Raw genomic sequence first — 17,399 nt, 5'->3', positions numbered from 1 at the left:
TGCCCCGCTTCCACCACCCCCAAGCAACGACGCGGCGCGCCCCGAAGGGTCAGGAGCACCGAGAGAAGAGGATCTTTGTCGCTCAGGGCTGGACTGTGGGGGGTCCCCGGGGGTCTCTGAGCCGGCTGGCTTTTCTGGCAGACCTTTCGCCACCCGACTAGGGGATGTCATCAGTGCTACGTAGGGAAAACTCAGCCCCCCATACCAGAACGGAGGACGTTCCCAAGTTGGGTCATGAAACGTCTGCAAGGAAACAAGCAAGCTCAGATAGTGCCAAGGATCCCATGCTCCTCCTCCTCCTCCTCCTCTTCCTCCTTCTCCTCCTCGTCTCCCCCCACCCTTCTAGGACTGATGACATTACCTAGTTGGGTCATGAAATATTTGCAAGGAAACAGTCAATCTCAGAGAGCACCAAGAATCACATGGTTTTCCTCCTCCTCCTCCTCCTTTTCTCTTCCTCCTCTCCTCTTCCTCCTTCTCCTCCTCCTCCTCCTCCTCCTCTTCTCTTCCTCCTCTCCTCTTCCTCCTCCTCCTCCTCCTCCTCCTCCTCTTCTCTTCCTCCTCTCCTCTTCCTCCTCCTCCTCCTCCTAATCCTCCTCCTTGTCTCCCCCTCCCTTCTCGGACTGATGACATTACCTAGTTGGGTCATGAAACGTCTGCAAGAAAACAGCTAATCTCAGAGAGTACCAAGGACCCCACAATCTTCCTCTTCCTCCTCCTCTTCCTCCTCCTCCTCCTCCTCCCCCTCCTCTCCAGAAACCCCACCCCCTTCCGGCACTGATGACATTCCCTCGCTGAGTTTTGGAACATCTGCAAGGAAACCGCCCGGCTCGGAGACCCCCCCCAAGGACTCCGCAGTCTGAGCCCAAAGCAGGGAGAAGGGTTCGCGGCCTGCCAAGAAGACCCAGGCCCCCCAAAGCCCCCTTTAGCAAGCCGAGGACATTGCTCTGCTCCCGGGGTGCAGAGAAGGTCACCTGGGGGGGGGGAACTCCTGAAGACCATCTGGGGTGGGAGGCAGAGAGACAGTGGGCTCTCTGGCCCAGGCCGGCTTCCTCCAGCCCCACTGACCGTCTCTTCCTGCCTTTTCTCCCACCCCCACCCCCACCCCCACCCTGTTCCAGGCGAGTGGGAAAACTCCTGCAACCAAATGCAGCGCATGCTAGTGGTCCGGTCTCTGCGGCCGGACCGGGTGTCCTTCTGCGTCACGGCCTTCATCGTCTCCAACCTGGGCTCCCAGTTTATCGAGCCCCCCGTGCTGAACATGAAGTCGGTGAGCGAGGAATCCCTCCCCTGCCAGGAGACACCCCCCACCCCACCCCCGATATCTTTCCCCGTGTGCCACAGTTCCTTTCGTTTTAGCGACCGTCCGAAGTTAAGACGGCACCGGAAAATTTGACTTATTTCCCTTTTTCACACTGGTGACCGTCGCAGCCGTCCCCCCCTCCCCCCCCGTGGTCGCCTGATCAAAATCCGGACGCTCGGCAGCTGACCCGTGCTTACGACAGCTGCGCGTTGCGCGATCCCCCTTTTGGCGACCGTCCGGCGAGCAAAGTCCAGGGGGAAGCCGGATTCACTTAACAAACGCGTGACTCAGTTAACAACTGCGGGGACTCGCTTGAGGACCGCGGCAATGAAAGGTCCTAAAGTGGGACCCGGCCGCTGCCTTGCTTAGCAACGGAAGTGTTGCCCTCGATTGTGGTCATAAGCTAAAGACTCCCTGTACTTTATTGTTCTCTGCCTGTAGTGCAGGAATCTGCCCAGAGTGACATTTTTCCTCTGGGAAAGACCAGATAAGGCTCACAGGCATTCCGTGTGTGTGTGTGTGTGTGTTTGTGTGTGTGTGTGTATGTGTGTGTGTGTGTGTGTGAGAGAGAGAGAGAGAGAGAGGAGGGGAAAAAGGGAGGGAGGGAGAGAGAAAGGGAGAGAGAGAGGGAGAGAGAGAGAGAGAGGGAGAGAGAGAGGGAGAGGAGGGGAAAAAAGGAGGGAGGGAGAGAAAGGGAGAGAGAGAGGAAGAGGAGGGAGAAAGAGGGAGGGAAAGAAGGAGAGAGGGAGAGGAGGGAAGGAGGGAGAGAGAGAGGGACAGAGGGAGAGGGAGGGAGGGAGAGGAGGAAAGGGAGGGAGAGGGAGAGGAGGGAGGGAGAGGGAGGGAGAGGAGGGAAAGGGAAGGAGGGAGAGAGAGGGAGAAAGAGGGAGGGAGAGGGAGAAGAGGGAGGGAGAGGGAGAAGAGGGAGAAAGGGAGGGGAGAGAGGGAGAGAGGAGGGAGAAAGGGAAGGGGAGAGAAAGAGAGAGGGAGAGGAGGGAAAAAGAGGGAAGGAGGGAGAGAAGAAGAGAGGGAGAGAGAAAGAGGGAGAGGAGGGAGAAAGAGGGAGGGAGAGAAGGAGAGAGGAGGGAGAGAGAGGGAGAGGAGGGAAAAAGAGGGAAGGAGGGAGAGAAGAAGAGAGGGAGAGAGAAAGAGGGAGAGGAGGGAGAAAGAGGGAGGGAGAGAAGGAGAGAGGAGGGAGAGAGAGGGAGAGGAGGGAAAAAGAGGGAAGGAGGGAGAGAAAGGGGGAGAGAGAGAGTGAAAGAGAAAGATCCTCTTGTATTTCTGCCATGGTTCATTTTGCTCCTAAGTGGAGAGCTGCTGCATTTCCTGCCCATCTCAATCAATCAATCAATCAACCAATCAATCAATCAGAATAGAGCTGGAAGGGACCTTAGAGGTCTTGTAGTCCAACCCTCTGCTCAAGCAGGAGACCCTATTCCATTTTCAGACCAGTGGCTTTCTGGTCTCTTCTTAAAAAGCTCCAGGGACGGAGCACCCACAACGTCTGGAGGCAAGCTATTCCACTGATTGCATTAGAATCGTAGATTCGGAGCTGGAAGGGACCTTAGAGGTCTTCTAGTCCAACCCCTGGCTCCCGCAGGCGATCCTACTCAGTTCCGGACAAATAGCTGTCTGGTCTCTTCTTAAAGAACCCCCCCCCCAGTGTTGGTGCACCCACAACTTCTGGAGGCAAGGAGTTCCACTGGTGAATTATCCTCACCGTTAGGAAGCTTCTCCTTAGTTCCAGGCTGCTTCTGCCCTGGATGAGTTTCCACCCGTCGCTTCTTCTCCTGCCTTCGGGCCCTTTGGAGAATAGCTTGACCCCCCTCATCCTTGGGGCAGCCCCCCAAATATTGGAAGACTGCCATCGTGTCCCCCCTCGTCCTTCTCTTCATTAAACTGGACATCCTCAATTCCAGCCACTGTTCCTTGTGTGTTTTAGCCTCCGGTCCCCGGATCCTCTTCGTTGCTCTTCTCTGCACTCTTTCCAGAGTCCCAACCTCTTTTTTTACATGGTGGTGACCAAAACTGGACGCCGTATTCCCAGTGTGGCCTTAGCCAGGCCTTGCAAAGTGGTATTAACGCTCCGCGTGATCTTGATTCCGTCCCTCCGTTAATGCAGCCTAGCACTGCGTTGGCTTTTTCTGCTGCAGCCACACACCATCGTCGGCTCCTATTTAAGCGGTTGTTTACTAGGACTCCCAAGATCCCTCTCCACAGTTGCTACTATTCAGCCAGGTACCACCCGTCTCCTCCTTCGGGGCAGCCCCTCAAATCCTGGGAAGGCCGCTCTCCCCAGCTTCTGCTTTCTGCTTGCAGGTGGTGGACGACTCCACCACGAAGACCCCGCTGATCTTCGTGCTGTCCCCCGGCGTGGACCCCACCTCCTCCCTGCTCCAGCTGGCCGAGCAGTCGGGCATGGCCCAGCGCTTCCACGCCCTGTCCCTGGGCCAGGGCCAGGCCCCCATCGCCACCCGCATGATTAAGGACGGGGTCCAACAGGGTGAGTGCCGGGCCCTCCCCGGGAAGGGGCGCCTTCCTCTTCCTGGCTCCGAAATCCCGGACGTTCTTTGCTGAGTCTCCTGGGGCCTTTCCCCCCTTCTCAGGTAACTGGGTTTTCCTGGCCAACTGCCACCTTTCCCTCTCCTGGATGCCCCAGCTGGACAAACTGGTGGAGCAGCTGCAGGTCGAAGAGCCCCACCCATCTTTCCGTCTCTGGCTCAGCTCCAGCCCCCACCCCGAATTCCCCATCTCTATCCTGCAGGCAGGCATCAAGATGACGACGGAGCCCCCCACGGTAAGAGAGGGCAGCCCTTGGGAGGGGGAGAGGGGGCGAGTCTCCCCCGAGGAAGCCCCGCATGGGCCCATCCCCGCAGCGTGGTCTTCTCCGGGCCCAAGCGGTCAGTGTGTGTGTGTGTGTGTGTTCCGACTTGGCCCTTTTAGGACTTGTGGACTTCAACTCCCAGAATTCCTCAGCCAGCGTGAGGGAACTATGGCCCTTTAATGACTTGTGGACTTCAACTCCCAGAATTCCTCAGCCAGCGTGAGGGAACTGTGACCCTTTTAGGACTTGTGGACTTCAAGTCCCAGAATTCCTCCGCCGGCGTGAGGAATTCTGGGAGTTGAAGTCCACAAGCAAGGGTCTTCAAACTTGGCCCTTTGATGACTTGTGGACTTCAACTCCCAGAATTCTTCAGGCAGCGTGCCTAGCTGAGGAATTCTGGGGGTTGAAGTCTACAAGTCATCAAAGGGCCAAGTTTGGAGACCTCCTGGAATAGAGGATGAGGGTCTTCTTTCTATACCAAGGGTGTCCAACCTTGTCTACTTAAAGCCTTACGGAACAACTCCCAGAATTCCTTAGCTGGCTGTTGTTTTTTTTCTCCCCTGCTTTGCTAAAGTCAAGATATATTACATCTACCACACACCCACCGTCTATTAACGAAATTACCCTGTTGAAAATATGCGTATCCTAGCTGCCTTTGCTTCTTGTCCTATCCATGCTGAAATCTGGCAATTTCTTGGCTGGGGCATTCTGGGAGTCGAAGTCCACAAGTCTTCAAGTCGCCAGGCTTGGAGATCTCCGTTTTAGACAAACATACAACCTCGGAGTGATTCGATGGGGTGTTTGCAAGACCCCGAAACACTGTTAGCCCCAAGGGCCAGCCATTGTCCACCCAAACCCTTGGTCCTTGAAGAACCAAAGAAGGTTGGACTGTGGCTCTGACCAGCTTTCCCAAACCAGCTTTCCTGGCTTGTCTCCCGCAGGGCTTGAAGGCCAACATGAAGCGGTTGTACCAGCTGATCACGGACGCCCAGTTCAACCGCTGCACGAAGCCCAGCAAGTACAAGAAGTTGCTCTTCGCCCTCTGCTTCTTCCACAGCGTCTTGCTGGAACGCAAGAAGTTCCTGCAGCTGGGCTGGAACATCATCTACGGCTTCAACGACTCGGATTTTGAGGTGGGCTCAGCGACACAGGCAGGCAGGCAGGGCAGGAGAGCCATTGGGAACTGAGAGGATGGTCTCTCGGGGGCCTCTCCTCCCTGGCTTTCTGGCCTGATCCTAACCCTAACCCTAATCCTAATCCTAACCTACTCTGGCTTTGTGGCCTGATGGCCTGACCTTAATACTACACTAACCTTAACCTTAACCTTAGCCTTAACCCTAACTCTAATCCTAACCCTAACCCTAATCCTAACCTTAACCCTAATGCTAACCTACTCTGTCTTTGTGGCCTGATGGCCTGACCTTAATCCTACACTAACCTTAACCTTAACCTTAGCCTTAGCCTTAGCCTTAACCCTAACCCTAACCCTAATCCTAACCTTAACCCTAATGCTAACCTACTCTGGCTTTGTGGCTTGATGGCCTGACCTTAATCCTACACTAACCTTAACCTTAACCTTAACCTTAACCCTAACCCTAACTCTAATCCTAACCCTAACCCTAACCCTAATCCGAACCTTAACCCTAATACTAACCTACTCTGGCTTTGTGGCCTGATGGCCTGACCTTAATCCTACACTAACCTTAACCTTAACCTTAACCTTAACCTTAACCCTAACCCTAACTCTAATCCTAACCCTAACCCTAACCTTAACCCTAATGCTAACCTACTCTGGCTTTGTGGCTTGATGGCCTGACCTTAATCCTACACTAACCTTAACCTTAACCTTAACCTTAACCCTAACCCTAACTCTAATCCTAACTCTAACCCTAACCCTAATCCGAACCTTAACCCTAATGCTAACCTACTCTGGCTGTGTGGCCTGATGGCCTGACCTTAATCCTACACTAACCTTAACCTTAACCTTAACCTTAGCCTTAGCCTTAACCCTAACCCTAACCCTAATCCTAACCTTAACCCTAATGCTAACCTACTCTGGCTTTGTGGCTTGATGGCCTGACCTTAATCCTACACTAACCTTAACCTTAACCTTAACCTTAACCTTAACCTTAACCTTAACCCTAACCCTAACTCTAATCCTAACCCTAACCCTAACCCTAATCCGAACCTTAACCCTAATACTAACCTACTCTGGCTTTGTGGCCTGATGGCCTGACCTTAATCCTACACTAACCTTAACCTTAACCTTAACCTTAACCTTAACCCTAACCCTAACTCTAATCCTAACCCTAACCCTAACCCTAACCTTAACCCTAATGCTAACCTACTCTGGCTTTGTGGCTTGATGGCCTGACCTTAATCCTACACTAACCTTAACCTTAACCTTAACCTTAACCTTAACCTTAACCTTAACCTTAACCTTAACCTTAACCCTAACCCTAACTCTAATCCTAACCCTAACCCTAACCCTAATCCGAACCTTAACCCTAATGCTAACCTACTCTGGCTTTGTGGCCTGATGGCCTGACCTTAATCCTACACTAACCTTAACCTTAACCTTAACCTTAACCTTAACCCTAACCCTAACTCTAATCCTAACCCTAACCCTAACCCTAACCTTAACCCTAATGCTAACCTACTCTGGCTTTGTGGCCTGATGGCCTGACCTTAATCCTACACTAACCTTAACCTTAACCCTAACCCTAAACCCCAACCCTTGGTGGCCTGGCGGCCTGACCCTGACCCTGGAGCGTTGAGGAGTCTCCATCCACCTGCCTTCAAGTGGTTGGGAAAAGCCCATTTGGTGGATCTCCTTCTTGGCTTGGACCTTAGAACACGCCAGGGCTCCCTTCGTCTTCCCCCTTCCCCACACCCTCAACGCTCCCCTGTCCGCCAGGTGTCCGAGAATCTCCTGAGCCTCTACCTGGACGAGTACGAAGAGACCCCCTGGGATGCTCTGAAGTATCTGATCGCAGGGGTCAACTATGGTGGCCACGTGACGGACGACTGGGACCGGCGACTCCTGACCACCTACATCAACGACTACTTCTGCGATCAGACTGTGGCTTCCCCCTTCTACAAGTAGGGATTGTGTGTGTGTGTCTGTGTGTGTCTGTGTAAGATTGCAAGGGCTGGTGGGGCCGGGGAGGGAACAAAGCAGGAAGAACCCAACCTGGATCTCCGCTGGCGCAGATGGAAACCAAACGTCTAAGGTTGATTTAGGAAACACTCCGGGCAGTTTTATCCTGAGTTTATTTACTGTAGAAGTACCTCGGAGGAACAAACATATATCATACTCCTTTCCTCCTCCTGTTTTCCCCACAACAACAACAACCCTGTGAGGTGGGTTGGGCTGAGAGACCGGGACAAAATCACCCTGCCAGAGTCACCCAGCTGGCTTTCATGCCTAAGGCAGGACTAGAACTCGCCGTCGCCTGGTGATTGGCCCAGAGTCACCCAGCTGCCTTTCATGCCTAAGGCGGGACTAGAACTCGCCGTCGCCTGGTGATTGGCCCAGAGTCACCCATCCAACTTTCATGCCTAAGGCAGGACTAGAACTCACCGTCACCTGGTGATTGGCCCACAGTCACCCAGCTGGCTTTCATGCCTAAGATGGGACTAGAACTCGCCATTGCCTAGCGATTGGCCCAGAGTCACCCAGCTGGCTTTCATGCCTAAGGCGGGACTAGAACTCATCGTCTCCTGGCGATTGGCTTAAAGTCACCCATCCAGCTTTCATGCCTAGGGTGGGACTAGAATTCATAGTCTCCTAGTGATGGCCCACAGTGAGCCAGCTGGCTTTCATGCCTAAGGAAGGACTAGAACTCGCTGTCACCTGGTGATTGGCGCAGAGTCACTCAGCTGGCTTTCATGCCTCTCTCTCTCTCTCTTTCCCTCTCTCTCTCCCTCCCTCTACCTCTCTTCCTCTCCCTCTCCCTCTCTCTGCAGGCTGACGGCGTTAGACACTTACTACATCCCCAAGGATGGCAACCTGTCCTCTTACAAGGACTACATCAGCCTGCTGCCTGGCATGGACCCCCCGGAGGCCTTCGGCCAGCACCCCAACGCTGACGTGGCCTCGCAGATCACCGAGGCCCGGACCCTCTTCGAAACTCTGCTCTCCCTCCAGCCCCAGACCACCCCCACAGGGGTGGCCGGGCAGAGCCGCGAGGACAAGGTACCCCACCCTCTTCCCCAAGCCCAGCTTGGCACGGTCTGAACTGTTTGCACCTTGGGCAGACATCCAAGGTGCTGCCCGCAAACCGGGTTTACCCTAGCGTGGTTGCCGGTCATCTTTGTTGCTCTTCTCTTCAGCTCCCCCTGGTGGTAAGCCAGGGACTTGACAAGTCTCTCTTCACCTTGGCCCTTTTATGACTCGTGGACTTCAACTCCCAGAATTCCTCAGCCAGCGTGCCTGGCTGAGGTATTCTGGGAGTTGAAGTCCACACGTCATCAAAGGGTCGTAGTTCCCTCAGACTGGCTGAGGAATTCTGGGAGTTGAAATCCACAAGTCATCAAAGAGAAAGAAACCCTCCGAATTGTTCAAACCTGGCTAACCTCCACCCCCACTGCCCTCAGTTCTCCATGCTGGTTGAGGAATTCTGGGAGTTGAAGTCCACGAGTCATAAAGGAGTCGTAGTTCCCTCACGCTGGTTGAGGAATTCTGGGAGTTGAAGTCCACGAGTCATAAAGGAGTCGTAGTTCCCTCACGCTGGCTGAGGAATTCTGGGAGTTGAAGTCCACAAGTCATAAAAGGACCACGTTTAAAGACCCCTGCTCTTGTGTGTGTCCTCCCTCCCATCCCTGTGTCCCACCTCCCCTTCCCCCCGCCCCCCCCCCCGCAGGTGCTGGAGCTCTCATCTGATGTGCGCAGCAAGATCCCGGAGGAGATCGACTACGAGGGCACCTGTAAGGTGCTCTCCACCGATCCCTCCCCTCTCAACGTGGTCCTGTTGCAAGAGATCCAGCGTTACAACTCCTTGCTGCAGATCATCAGGTGAGGGGTGTGTGGGGCGGTTAGGGTTAGGTTCTCCGGTTTGGGGTCTCCGTCATTGAGCATTCCCGGGTCAAAACATCAAGAGTTCTTCCCTTGGCAATCCTCAACTTACAGCTGCAACTGAGCCCAACATTTCCGTTGCTGAGTGAGACAGTTGTTAAATGGGTTTTGCCCCCATTTTACGAGCTTTCAGGCCACAATTGTTAAGCGAGTCAAGAAGGTCGCAAAAGGGGACTACCTGACCTTGGGTCGTAAATACGAGTCAGTTACCGAGCGTCTGGATTTTGATCACGTGACCACGGGGATGCTACAGCGGTCATTAAGTGTGAAAAACAGACTGGAGTCCCTTTTTTCACTGCCATTGTAACTTTGAACGGCCACTAAACGAACCGTTATAAGTCGAGGACTTGGCTGCAGGCGTCCTGAAGCGAGAATGGCCTGTTTCCACCTGGCAGTTTGGTTCATTGCGGTGAATGATGATAGTTTAAGCACTTAGAACCACGTTTCTCAACCACGGGCAGCTTAAGATGCCTGGATTTCAACTCCCAGAATTCCCCAGCCAGCCTGGAATTACAAGGAGTAACATAACAAGGGGTGAGAGGTTTTAAAAAATGAAATTTTAAGGTAAGCGCAGTCAAGTTTAATGAAAAAGCATGCTTGGAAGGATGAAGTGGAAGTGGCCGTGGATGACAAAAAAACAGGCAGAGAAGGGAAATATGCCCGGGAATTTCTCGTCTTCCAATAGTTCATATGGTGACCATTCAAAGTTACAACAGCACTGAAATGAGAAACTTAGGACCATATTTACCTGGCTGCACAGGTAACAAAGAACTATGCAGATTTTTCTTCCATACCACAGAATTCTGACTTAGTGCGTATAAAATGAATTTTATAACCGTGGTTCTCAATAAAACGGATGAAAAGAAATTAATAAAATGCCACGGGAATGTCGAAAAGTGTAAACTCACAGGGTATAATTAGAGATAAGTTAAACTATCAAGACAAGAAGTCCTTGATTTACAAAGGTTTGCTTAGTGACCGTTCAAAGTTACGACGCTAAAAAAAAGTGACCTATGAAATGTTTTTCACCCTTAGCAACCTTCGCAGCATCCCCCAGTCACGTGATCAAAACTCAGACTTGTGCTTACGACGGTGGCAGCGTCCCAGGGCTTTGCGATCCCCATTTGCGGCAAGCAAAGTCCACGGAGACGGCAGATTCATTTAACAACCGTGTGACTTCACCACTGCAGCAATTCACTTAACAACGGGGGCCAGAAAGGTGGCAAATGGGGGCCAAAGTCCCCAGACGGCTGCCTCGCTGGGCAAGTGAAATTTTGGGCTCAACTGTGGCTGTAACTGGAGGACCAGCTAAATAGACTTTTACGGGGTGGATGATGAAGCGAAAGGGCCGAGGATGGGGGAAAAAAAAGGCAGATGAAGGCAAAATTAGGTTGTGTGTAACGCGTGGGAAGAGATTGTTACCAAGTGTTCCTCTTCCTTCTTTGGGGAGCATGGGCTTTGGTGTGCTTGACGCCCCCTCCCCCCAAGGCCTAAATTGTCTCCCCTTCTTCCCCACCCCCACCGCTCTGACCCCGGCGCAGCTCATCGCTGGTGGAGCTGGAGAAAGGCATTCAAGGGCTGGTGGTCATGTCGACGGAGCTGGAGGAGATCTTCAACTGCATCTTTGACGCCCGTGTGCCCCCCATGTGGGAAAGGGTAGGGGGCTCCTGGTTCCTGCTGCTGGTGGCTGCCCCCTCCTCCTTTATGCCCCTTCCTTGAGGGGTGGGGGTCTCTTCTGCCCCACGGTCTCCAGCTTTGGAAACAAGGGAGACTTTGGCCACTGCAACACCGTTCCCTTGGATGGCCGCTGCAGGGACCGGGCCCTTCTCAACTCTCCGTGTCTCCTCCCTCCCCCCTCACACACACACAGGCCTACTCTTCCCAGAAGCCCCTGGCGGCCTGGACCCGGGACCTGGGCCTGCGGGTGGAGCAGTTTGCCCGCTGGGCGAAGACGGCTCACCCACCTGTCCTCTTCTGGCTCTCCGGCTTCACCTTCCCCACCGGATTCCTGACGGCCGTGCTACAGGCAGCCGCCCGGCAGAACAACGTAGGGAGGGGCGCGGGGATGCTGGGGGAGAGGGGGTGGATCAGCGGGTGGGCCGGGCGGGCGAGGTGGGTGCTGCTGCCCCCCCCCCGGGTCCTCGGTGCCCGACACACCCTTTTTTTAATATATATATATATATATTTTTGGGGTTGGGGCAGATCTCTGTGGACACCCTGAGCTGGGAGTTCATCGTGTCCACCGTGGATGACAACAACCTGGTGTACCCGCCCAAGGTGGGTGCTCCCTCCCCTCAAAATAAGAATCCCTCCCCTCTCCCCCCCAGTGAGCGTTGAGCACCCCCTCCCCTCCTGTTCCCCCAAGTAAACCCCCAGTAATTGCCCCCTTCCCCCCCTGCCCCAAGGGAAGCCCCCCGTCCCTTCCTCTTCCCTCAACTACGCCCCTGCCTTCCCTCAGTAAGTGCCCCTCCCCTCCCCAAGTTAAGCACCCTCTTCCCTCCCCTCCTACCCAGCTAAACACCCCCTCCCCTCCTCTGGTGAGCACCCCCCCTTCCCTCCCCAAAGGAAGCCCCCTCCTCCCCTGGGGCAGGTTCCCCCCTTCTCTTTCCCTCTCCTCCCCCCCCCCCGCGGATGTCTGCTTCACCCTCTGCCCTCCCCTTCTTCCCTCCCCCCCCAATGCAGGAGGGGGTCTGGATCCGCGGCCTCTTCCTGGAGGGGGCCGGCTGGGACAAGAAGAACTCCTGCCTGGTGGAGGCCGAGCCCATGCAGCTGGTCTGCCCCATCCCCACCATCCACTTCAAGCCGGTGGAGAATAAGAAGAAGAGCAGCAAAGGTGGGGGTCTCCGGGGATGTGGTGGTGGGGGGTCTGCGGGGCCTGGGGGGCAGCGCCGCAGCCCCCTCCCCTCGAGACTGACCTCTGGGGCCCTCTCCCACCCCCCCTCTCTCTCTCTCTTCTCTCCCCCCCCCTTCCAGGCATCTACTCCTGCCCTTGCTACTACTACCCCAACCGGGCGGGCTCCGCCGGGCGCCCCTCCTTCGTCATCGGCGTGGACCTGCGCTCCGGAGCCGTGCCCCCCGACCACTGGATCAAGCGCGGCACCGCCCTGCTGATGAGCCTGGATGCGTGAATTGGGCGGTGGGTGGAAGGGCAGCTGCGGGACCCCACCCCTCCCTGGCTTCTGACACCCCCCCCTCCCCGACACCCCCCCTCTAGGAAATGAAATAAAGCTGGTTTTGGTGACCGGTTGGTTCTAGCTGCCATGCCCTCCCCCCGTCCCCCCCCCCACCTGCCTCTCTCGGGGGTCCCCAGCCTGGCTTGGCCCACACACCCCACGTGCTTGAAAAAGGGGGGGTTTGAGAGGCTCCCCAAATCCAGGGCAGCAGAGATAGCTTTGGGGTGACCCCCACCCCCCACCCTTGACAAGGTTGGCTGGAGACAAGAGTCCCTCCGATGCCCAGGGCACTTAGAGGGGGGCTAAAGAAGCTGCGGGGGGGGGGGAAAGTTGGGGTCCGGCTCATGCAGGAGACCTAGTGGGGAGGGGGCTGCCAGCTGGGCCCCTGGGGGCTCCTTTCCTAGCCAAGCCAGGGTGGTCTACATGCCTCGGGGTGCCCCTTCCCCTGGGCAGGCGCGGAGCAGGGGGGGCGGGGTGAGTGGGGGGGCGGGGCGGAGGGAGGCTGAGTGACACCAGCCGGGAGGGGGGGCGGAGGGGGGGGCGGAAAGCGCCGCGTCGGGAAATGCAACTGCGCCACCGGCGGGACTTTTCCAGGCACCGCCGCCCCCCACGCGCGACGGGGGTGGGTGGGGGGCCGCCATCCCCTCCCTTCTCCTCCCTCCCCCTCCCCCGGCGAGGATGCCGGTGCGGCCCAGCGGAGGGGTCCCCGGCCGGAGCTGGGCTGGGCAGGGGGCTTCGCTTGGCCCGCCGTGCCAGGTAAGCTGCGGCCGGAGAAAGCGCGCCACTTCGCCGGACTTCGCTCCCGGGACGGCCGCTCACCCCGATTCCAGAAGGGGGGGGGGGTCTCCGGGTGGGTGGGGGGCTTTCATGCCCAAAGCCCGGTGGTCTGCCTCGTTACTCCGTGAATTTGCAAAGGTCCCGGCGAGGGGGAAGGAAAGCATGGGGCGGGGGTCTTCCCGGACCCCTCCTCCTTTTGGACCCTGGCTTTCAGGCCCAAAGGTGTGGGGGGGTCTCAATTGGGGAGGGGGTCTTCGCCTCTCCTCCCCTCCTTACTCCGTGAATTTGCAAAGGTCCCGGGGGGGGGGAAAGGAAAGCATGGGGAGGGGGTCTTCCCGGACCCCTCCTTCTCCTCCTCCTTTTGGCCCCTGGCTTTCAGGCCCAAAGGTGTGGGGGGGTCTCAATTGGGGAGGGGGCTTTGCCTCTCCTTACTCCGTGAATTTGCAAAGGTCCCGGGGAGGGGGGATAAAAGCATGGGGCGGGGGTCTTGCCTGACCCCTCCTCCTTTTGGCCCCTGGCTTTCCTGCCCAAAGGTGGGGGGGTCTCAATTATTAGGGGGGTCTTCGCCTCTCCTCCCCTCCTTACTCCGTGAATTTGCAAAGGTCCCAAGGGGGGGGAGAGGAAAGCATGGGGCGGGGGTCTTGCAGGACCCCTCCTCCTTTTGCCCCCTGGCTGCCGCATCTTTCAACCCCCCCCTTCCAGCGTGGAGGGTCCCTCTGGCTGCAGCGTGGTGGCTCCGATCTCCCTGCTTTGAGTGGGGAGGGGGCGGGGAGGCTAGGCTGAGCCCCCTCCCCATGCCGGGGAGGGCGGAGGTTGCCCCTGCAACGTGCTGAGGTCGATTCTTGAGCCTCCTCCGGGCGGGGTGGGGGTCGGGGTGGGGGGTCCCTTCCTTTCGTCGATCGTGGATCCTCGTGAAAATGGGTAGGTGGGTGGGGGGAGCCCCTCTCTGCCAACCTCCCCCTCGCCCCTCGGCCTGGGGTGGTTTTGCCGGCTTGGCGACGCCGCCCGTTTGCACTCGATGCTGGTGACCGACACAACAGCCTGGCAAGGTTGCCTTCTGGGGCCCGCGGGACTCGAACCCAGCGCCCGCCAAACAATCCTCCAATGCCGTGCAGTGCGACTCGCGTGACCGATCTCGGTTTGTGGGGCCCAAACAAACCAGCTTGATTCTGGAGAGGCTACTTCTTCCTTTGCTGGGCTTCGGAACCAGCCTGAATAATAATAATAATAATAATAATAATAATAATAATAATAATAATAATAATAATAATAATAATAATAATAATAATAATAAATAATAATAATAATAATAATAATAATAATAATAATAATAATAATAATAATAATAATAATAATAATAATAATAATAATAATAATAATAATAATACAGGAAAAACTCGGAAATGGTGTTTTTTATTGTTTTTCCCCTATTTGGTTGTTTTGAAATTAAAATGAAGAAAAGGGGAGGGGGCACTCTTGGCAGCTGACCTTCCTATTGGAGGGGGTTGACCGACCCCTGCCGTGGTTTGGCCCAATCAGGACTGAGGGGACTTGCCCTGTGCCATAGCTGCCTGCAGGAGGTGAAGTGGGCAGACTGTAGCAGTTAGAAATCAGGCAGGACCTGGTGGATTTATTTATTGGGGGGGCAATAGATCCAGGTTCAAGGCCTCCCTTTGGCCATAAAGGTTGCTGGGGGGGGGGTCCCCAGAAGCCAGATTTCTGAACAGGAGGCAGAATATCCCACCAATATATTTTACATCAGCATTTTTCTAACTTGGGGACTTGAAGATGGGTGGACTTCAACTCCCAGAATTCCCCAGCCAGGCTGGCTGGGGAATTCTGGGAGTTGAAGTCCACCCATATTCAAGTCCCCAAGTTAGAAAAACACTGTCCTATCCCATCATAATATTTGACTTCCCCCCCCCCCCCACAATACTGCTTTCCTTCCAGGGACCCAACCACTGACAAGCCAAACCAAACCATGGGTTTGAATCCAACCACTCCATCGTAAACCTTAGTTTCTGGGTTTGTTTGCTGTAAATCCAAGCCCTAAATCCTGGCTTGGTGAGAAGAGTCTCAACGATCACCTCGAAATGGACATTTGACTCTCCCGGACCCAGTGCGGGACTTGGGCTTGGCTTTGGTTCTAGAGCTGGCCAAGGGAATCCAATCACGAAGGCAGGGGGCAGGTAGTTCCTGAGCACGTGCAGAGTGCCATTTCTCAGGTAATGGCAAACGCTTGAAGAGGCAGACGTGGGCTTGTCCAGCGCAAAACCGAATGCTTTGCATTTGGCAATGTGGTTTTTCTCCAGATGCGGGGAGGAAGGTCCCATCGTCCCCAGCCAGCAGAGCCCTGGGGAGGGGGAAATGGGAGTTGTGATCCAGCAGCCTTAGGATCACAGCTGTTGGAAACGGGTGTTGTAATTGCAATGGATGTCCACCAGAGGGCAACCAAAGACTAGTTAAGTAAAAATGGGTTGGGGAAAAAAATAAACTTTTTTTAAAAAAAAATTTCTGAAGAAACAGACAGTACGGTGTAGTGGTTAACGCTAGAAACCGGCCGACAGCGGGTTCTAGCTCTATCCAGGTCAGAAAACCAACTGGATGACCTTGAGCCAGCCATTTTCTCTCAAGCCCATTATGTGCCTGAGCATGTACAGAGTGCGTTTCTACAACCAGCTCTGGATTCCAATTCTGGATAGGTTTGTTGTTGTTTTTTTAAAATAAAAATTAAGGATTTGCTGCCTTCGAGCGAACACTCCCCGCCTATATTTTATTTCATACACTAATCCGACACAGTTTGTCCACACAACTTTAGGAAGAAGGTAACGAAGCTTCTTAAGGAACACACAACCCACGAAAAAAGTTAAAACTTTGCAAATGGTCGCAACGCATTTAGTCCAGAAAAGCCGCAATAGTGCCTGGTTTTGCTTTGGTTTGGTTTAGATTTTTTTAATATATATATTTTGGCTCGGTTGCAAAAATATATATTTTCAACCCCACCACCCCTCCCTTCCTTTGGTGCCTCTGATGCAACGCCAGCTGTTTAGGAACCAAACCTTCAATCTTGGTCTCTTGTTTCTCCAGAGCGAGGCTGTAATTCCCATCTTAATTACCGTTTTCAGCCCATTTAGCCGAGGCCCCCTAACTCTTCTCCCCCACCCCACCCCCAGTTCCAGGCCCATATGTTGCCCGGAGGAACCATAAGGCCTTGGATTTAATGAGCAGGTGTGGAGAACATGTTTACCAAACGCCTGGTTCTCATATCGCCTCTCTTAGGGACTAGGAGCTTGTTAATGTGGCGGTGAATTTCACGCCCCTTGGGGCTTTGATTTCTGCAGGGACAGATGCCAAGAGGGAGGAGGGCCGTTTCTGGATTTGCCAACCCTGGGCTAGTTTGGCAAAGCCTTCCTTCCCCAGCCCCGCCCCCCCCCGCCCCCCATTAAAAAAAATCTGGCGCTTAATTTAATCCAGGAAAACTGCGCTTGAATTCCCGTGGCGCCTGGTTCGTTGGAGTCGGTTGGAAACCTGAGAAGGCCACTCTTTAACACCGCTCGGCTGAGTCTGTCAGGGCTCTCCAATCTCTCCCAAGGCCGTCCCGCCCCGAGTCTAACCCCCCCCTCGTGGACTTTGCTCGTCAGAAGGTCGCAAAAGGGGGTCCCATGACCTCCCCCTCCGGGGGACGCTGCAACCGTCATAAATACGAACGGGTGGCCGAGCGTCCGGTTTTTGATTCCACGGCTACAGGGAAGGCTGCGACGGTTGTAAGGCTGAAAAACGGCCCTGAGCCGGGGTGTGGTGTGTTTTTTTTTTTCCCAGGGGCCTTGCGATTTTGAACGGGCGCTAAGTGGACTGTCGTAAGTCGAGGACTACCTGTGTTAAAACGAACGGATAAGTTAAAATATGGGGTTTTTTTTAATATGAAACAACGAAACGACAAAACCAAACCAAACCAGGATAGTGTCGGGTGGAAGTGAATCCTTCTTAGCTCTGGGTCAGCTGAGCAGCAGCCGTATGTCACACCTGGGCCAGGTGAGCAGGGTGGGACGGTACAATGGCAGGGTAGGGAGCAGGCCACCTGCCCCCCCTTCCCCCCCCTGCAGACGAGCCTCTGACTCCAGACCCCATTGTCTGTGAACCCCGAGGCAGGTGCGTCAGAAACTACCCCGTACAGATAGTCCTCGGTTTGCAGGCATTCGTTTAGTGACCGTTGGAAGGGACCCTGGAGGTCTTCTAGTCCAACCC

At 54.9% G+C, this 17,399-nt stretch overlaps 2 protein-coding genes across 3 annotated transcripts in view; both read left to right on the top strand.

The window, feature by feature from the left end:
- The window catches only part of DNAH2 (dynein axonemal heavy chain 2), a gene marked incomplete at both ends in the record, with an annotated part of 106,937 nt that extends 94,605 nt beyond the window's left edge, over positions 1–12,332 (top strand). Inside the window, 12 exons of the mRNA XM_083378746.1 lie at positions 1,122–1,270; positions 3,623–3,806; positions 3,910–4,100; positions 5,069–5,260; positions 7,045–7,229; positions 8,097–8,325; positions 8,993–9,144; positions 10,746–10,860; positions 11,075–11,251; positions 11,407–11,481; positions 11,887–12,037; positions 12,178–12,332. Of these exons, the coding sequence (XP_083234872.1) occupies positions 1,122–1,270; positions 3,623–3,806; positions 3,910–4,100; positions 5,069–5,260; positions 7,045–7,229; positions 8,097–8,325; positions 8,993–9,144; positions 10,746–10,860; positions 11,075–11,251; positions 11,407–11,481; positions 11,887–12,037; positions 12,178–12,332 (1,955 nt within the window). The remainder of the gene's footprint in view (positions 1–1,121; positions 1,271–3,622; positions 3,807–3,909; positions 4,101–5,068; positions 5,261–7,044; positions 7,230–8,096; positions 8,326–8,992; positions 9,145–10,745; positions 10,861–11,074; positions 11,252–11,406; positions 11,482–11,886; positions 12,038–12,177) is intronic.
- Positions 12,333–12,965: 633 nt separating this feature from the next.
- KDM6B (lysine demethylase 6B) overlaps positions 12,966–17,399 on the top strand; it is a 94,627-nt gene continuing 90,193 nt past the window's right edge. For both annotated transcript variants that reach the window (XM_083377627.1, XM_083377622.1), the window contains exon 1: positions 12,966–13,133. The gene's annotated coding sequence lies outside the window, so the exon portion shown is untranslated. The remainder of the gene's footprint in view (positions 13,134–17,399) is intronic.

This window comes from Vipera ursinii, assembly GCF_947247035.1.
Source record: "Vipera ursinii genome assembly, chromosome: Z".
NCBI lineage: Eukaryota > Metazoa > Chordata > Lepidosauria > Squamata > Viperidae > Vipera > Vipera ursinii.
Note: the sequence above shows the minus strand (reverse complement) of the source record. Positions and strands in the feature narration are given on the sequence as shown.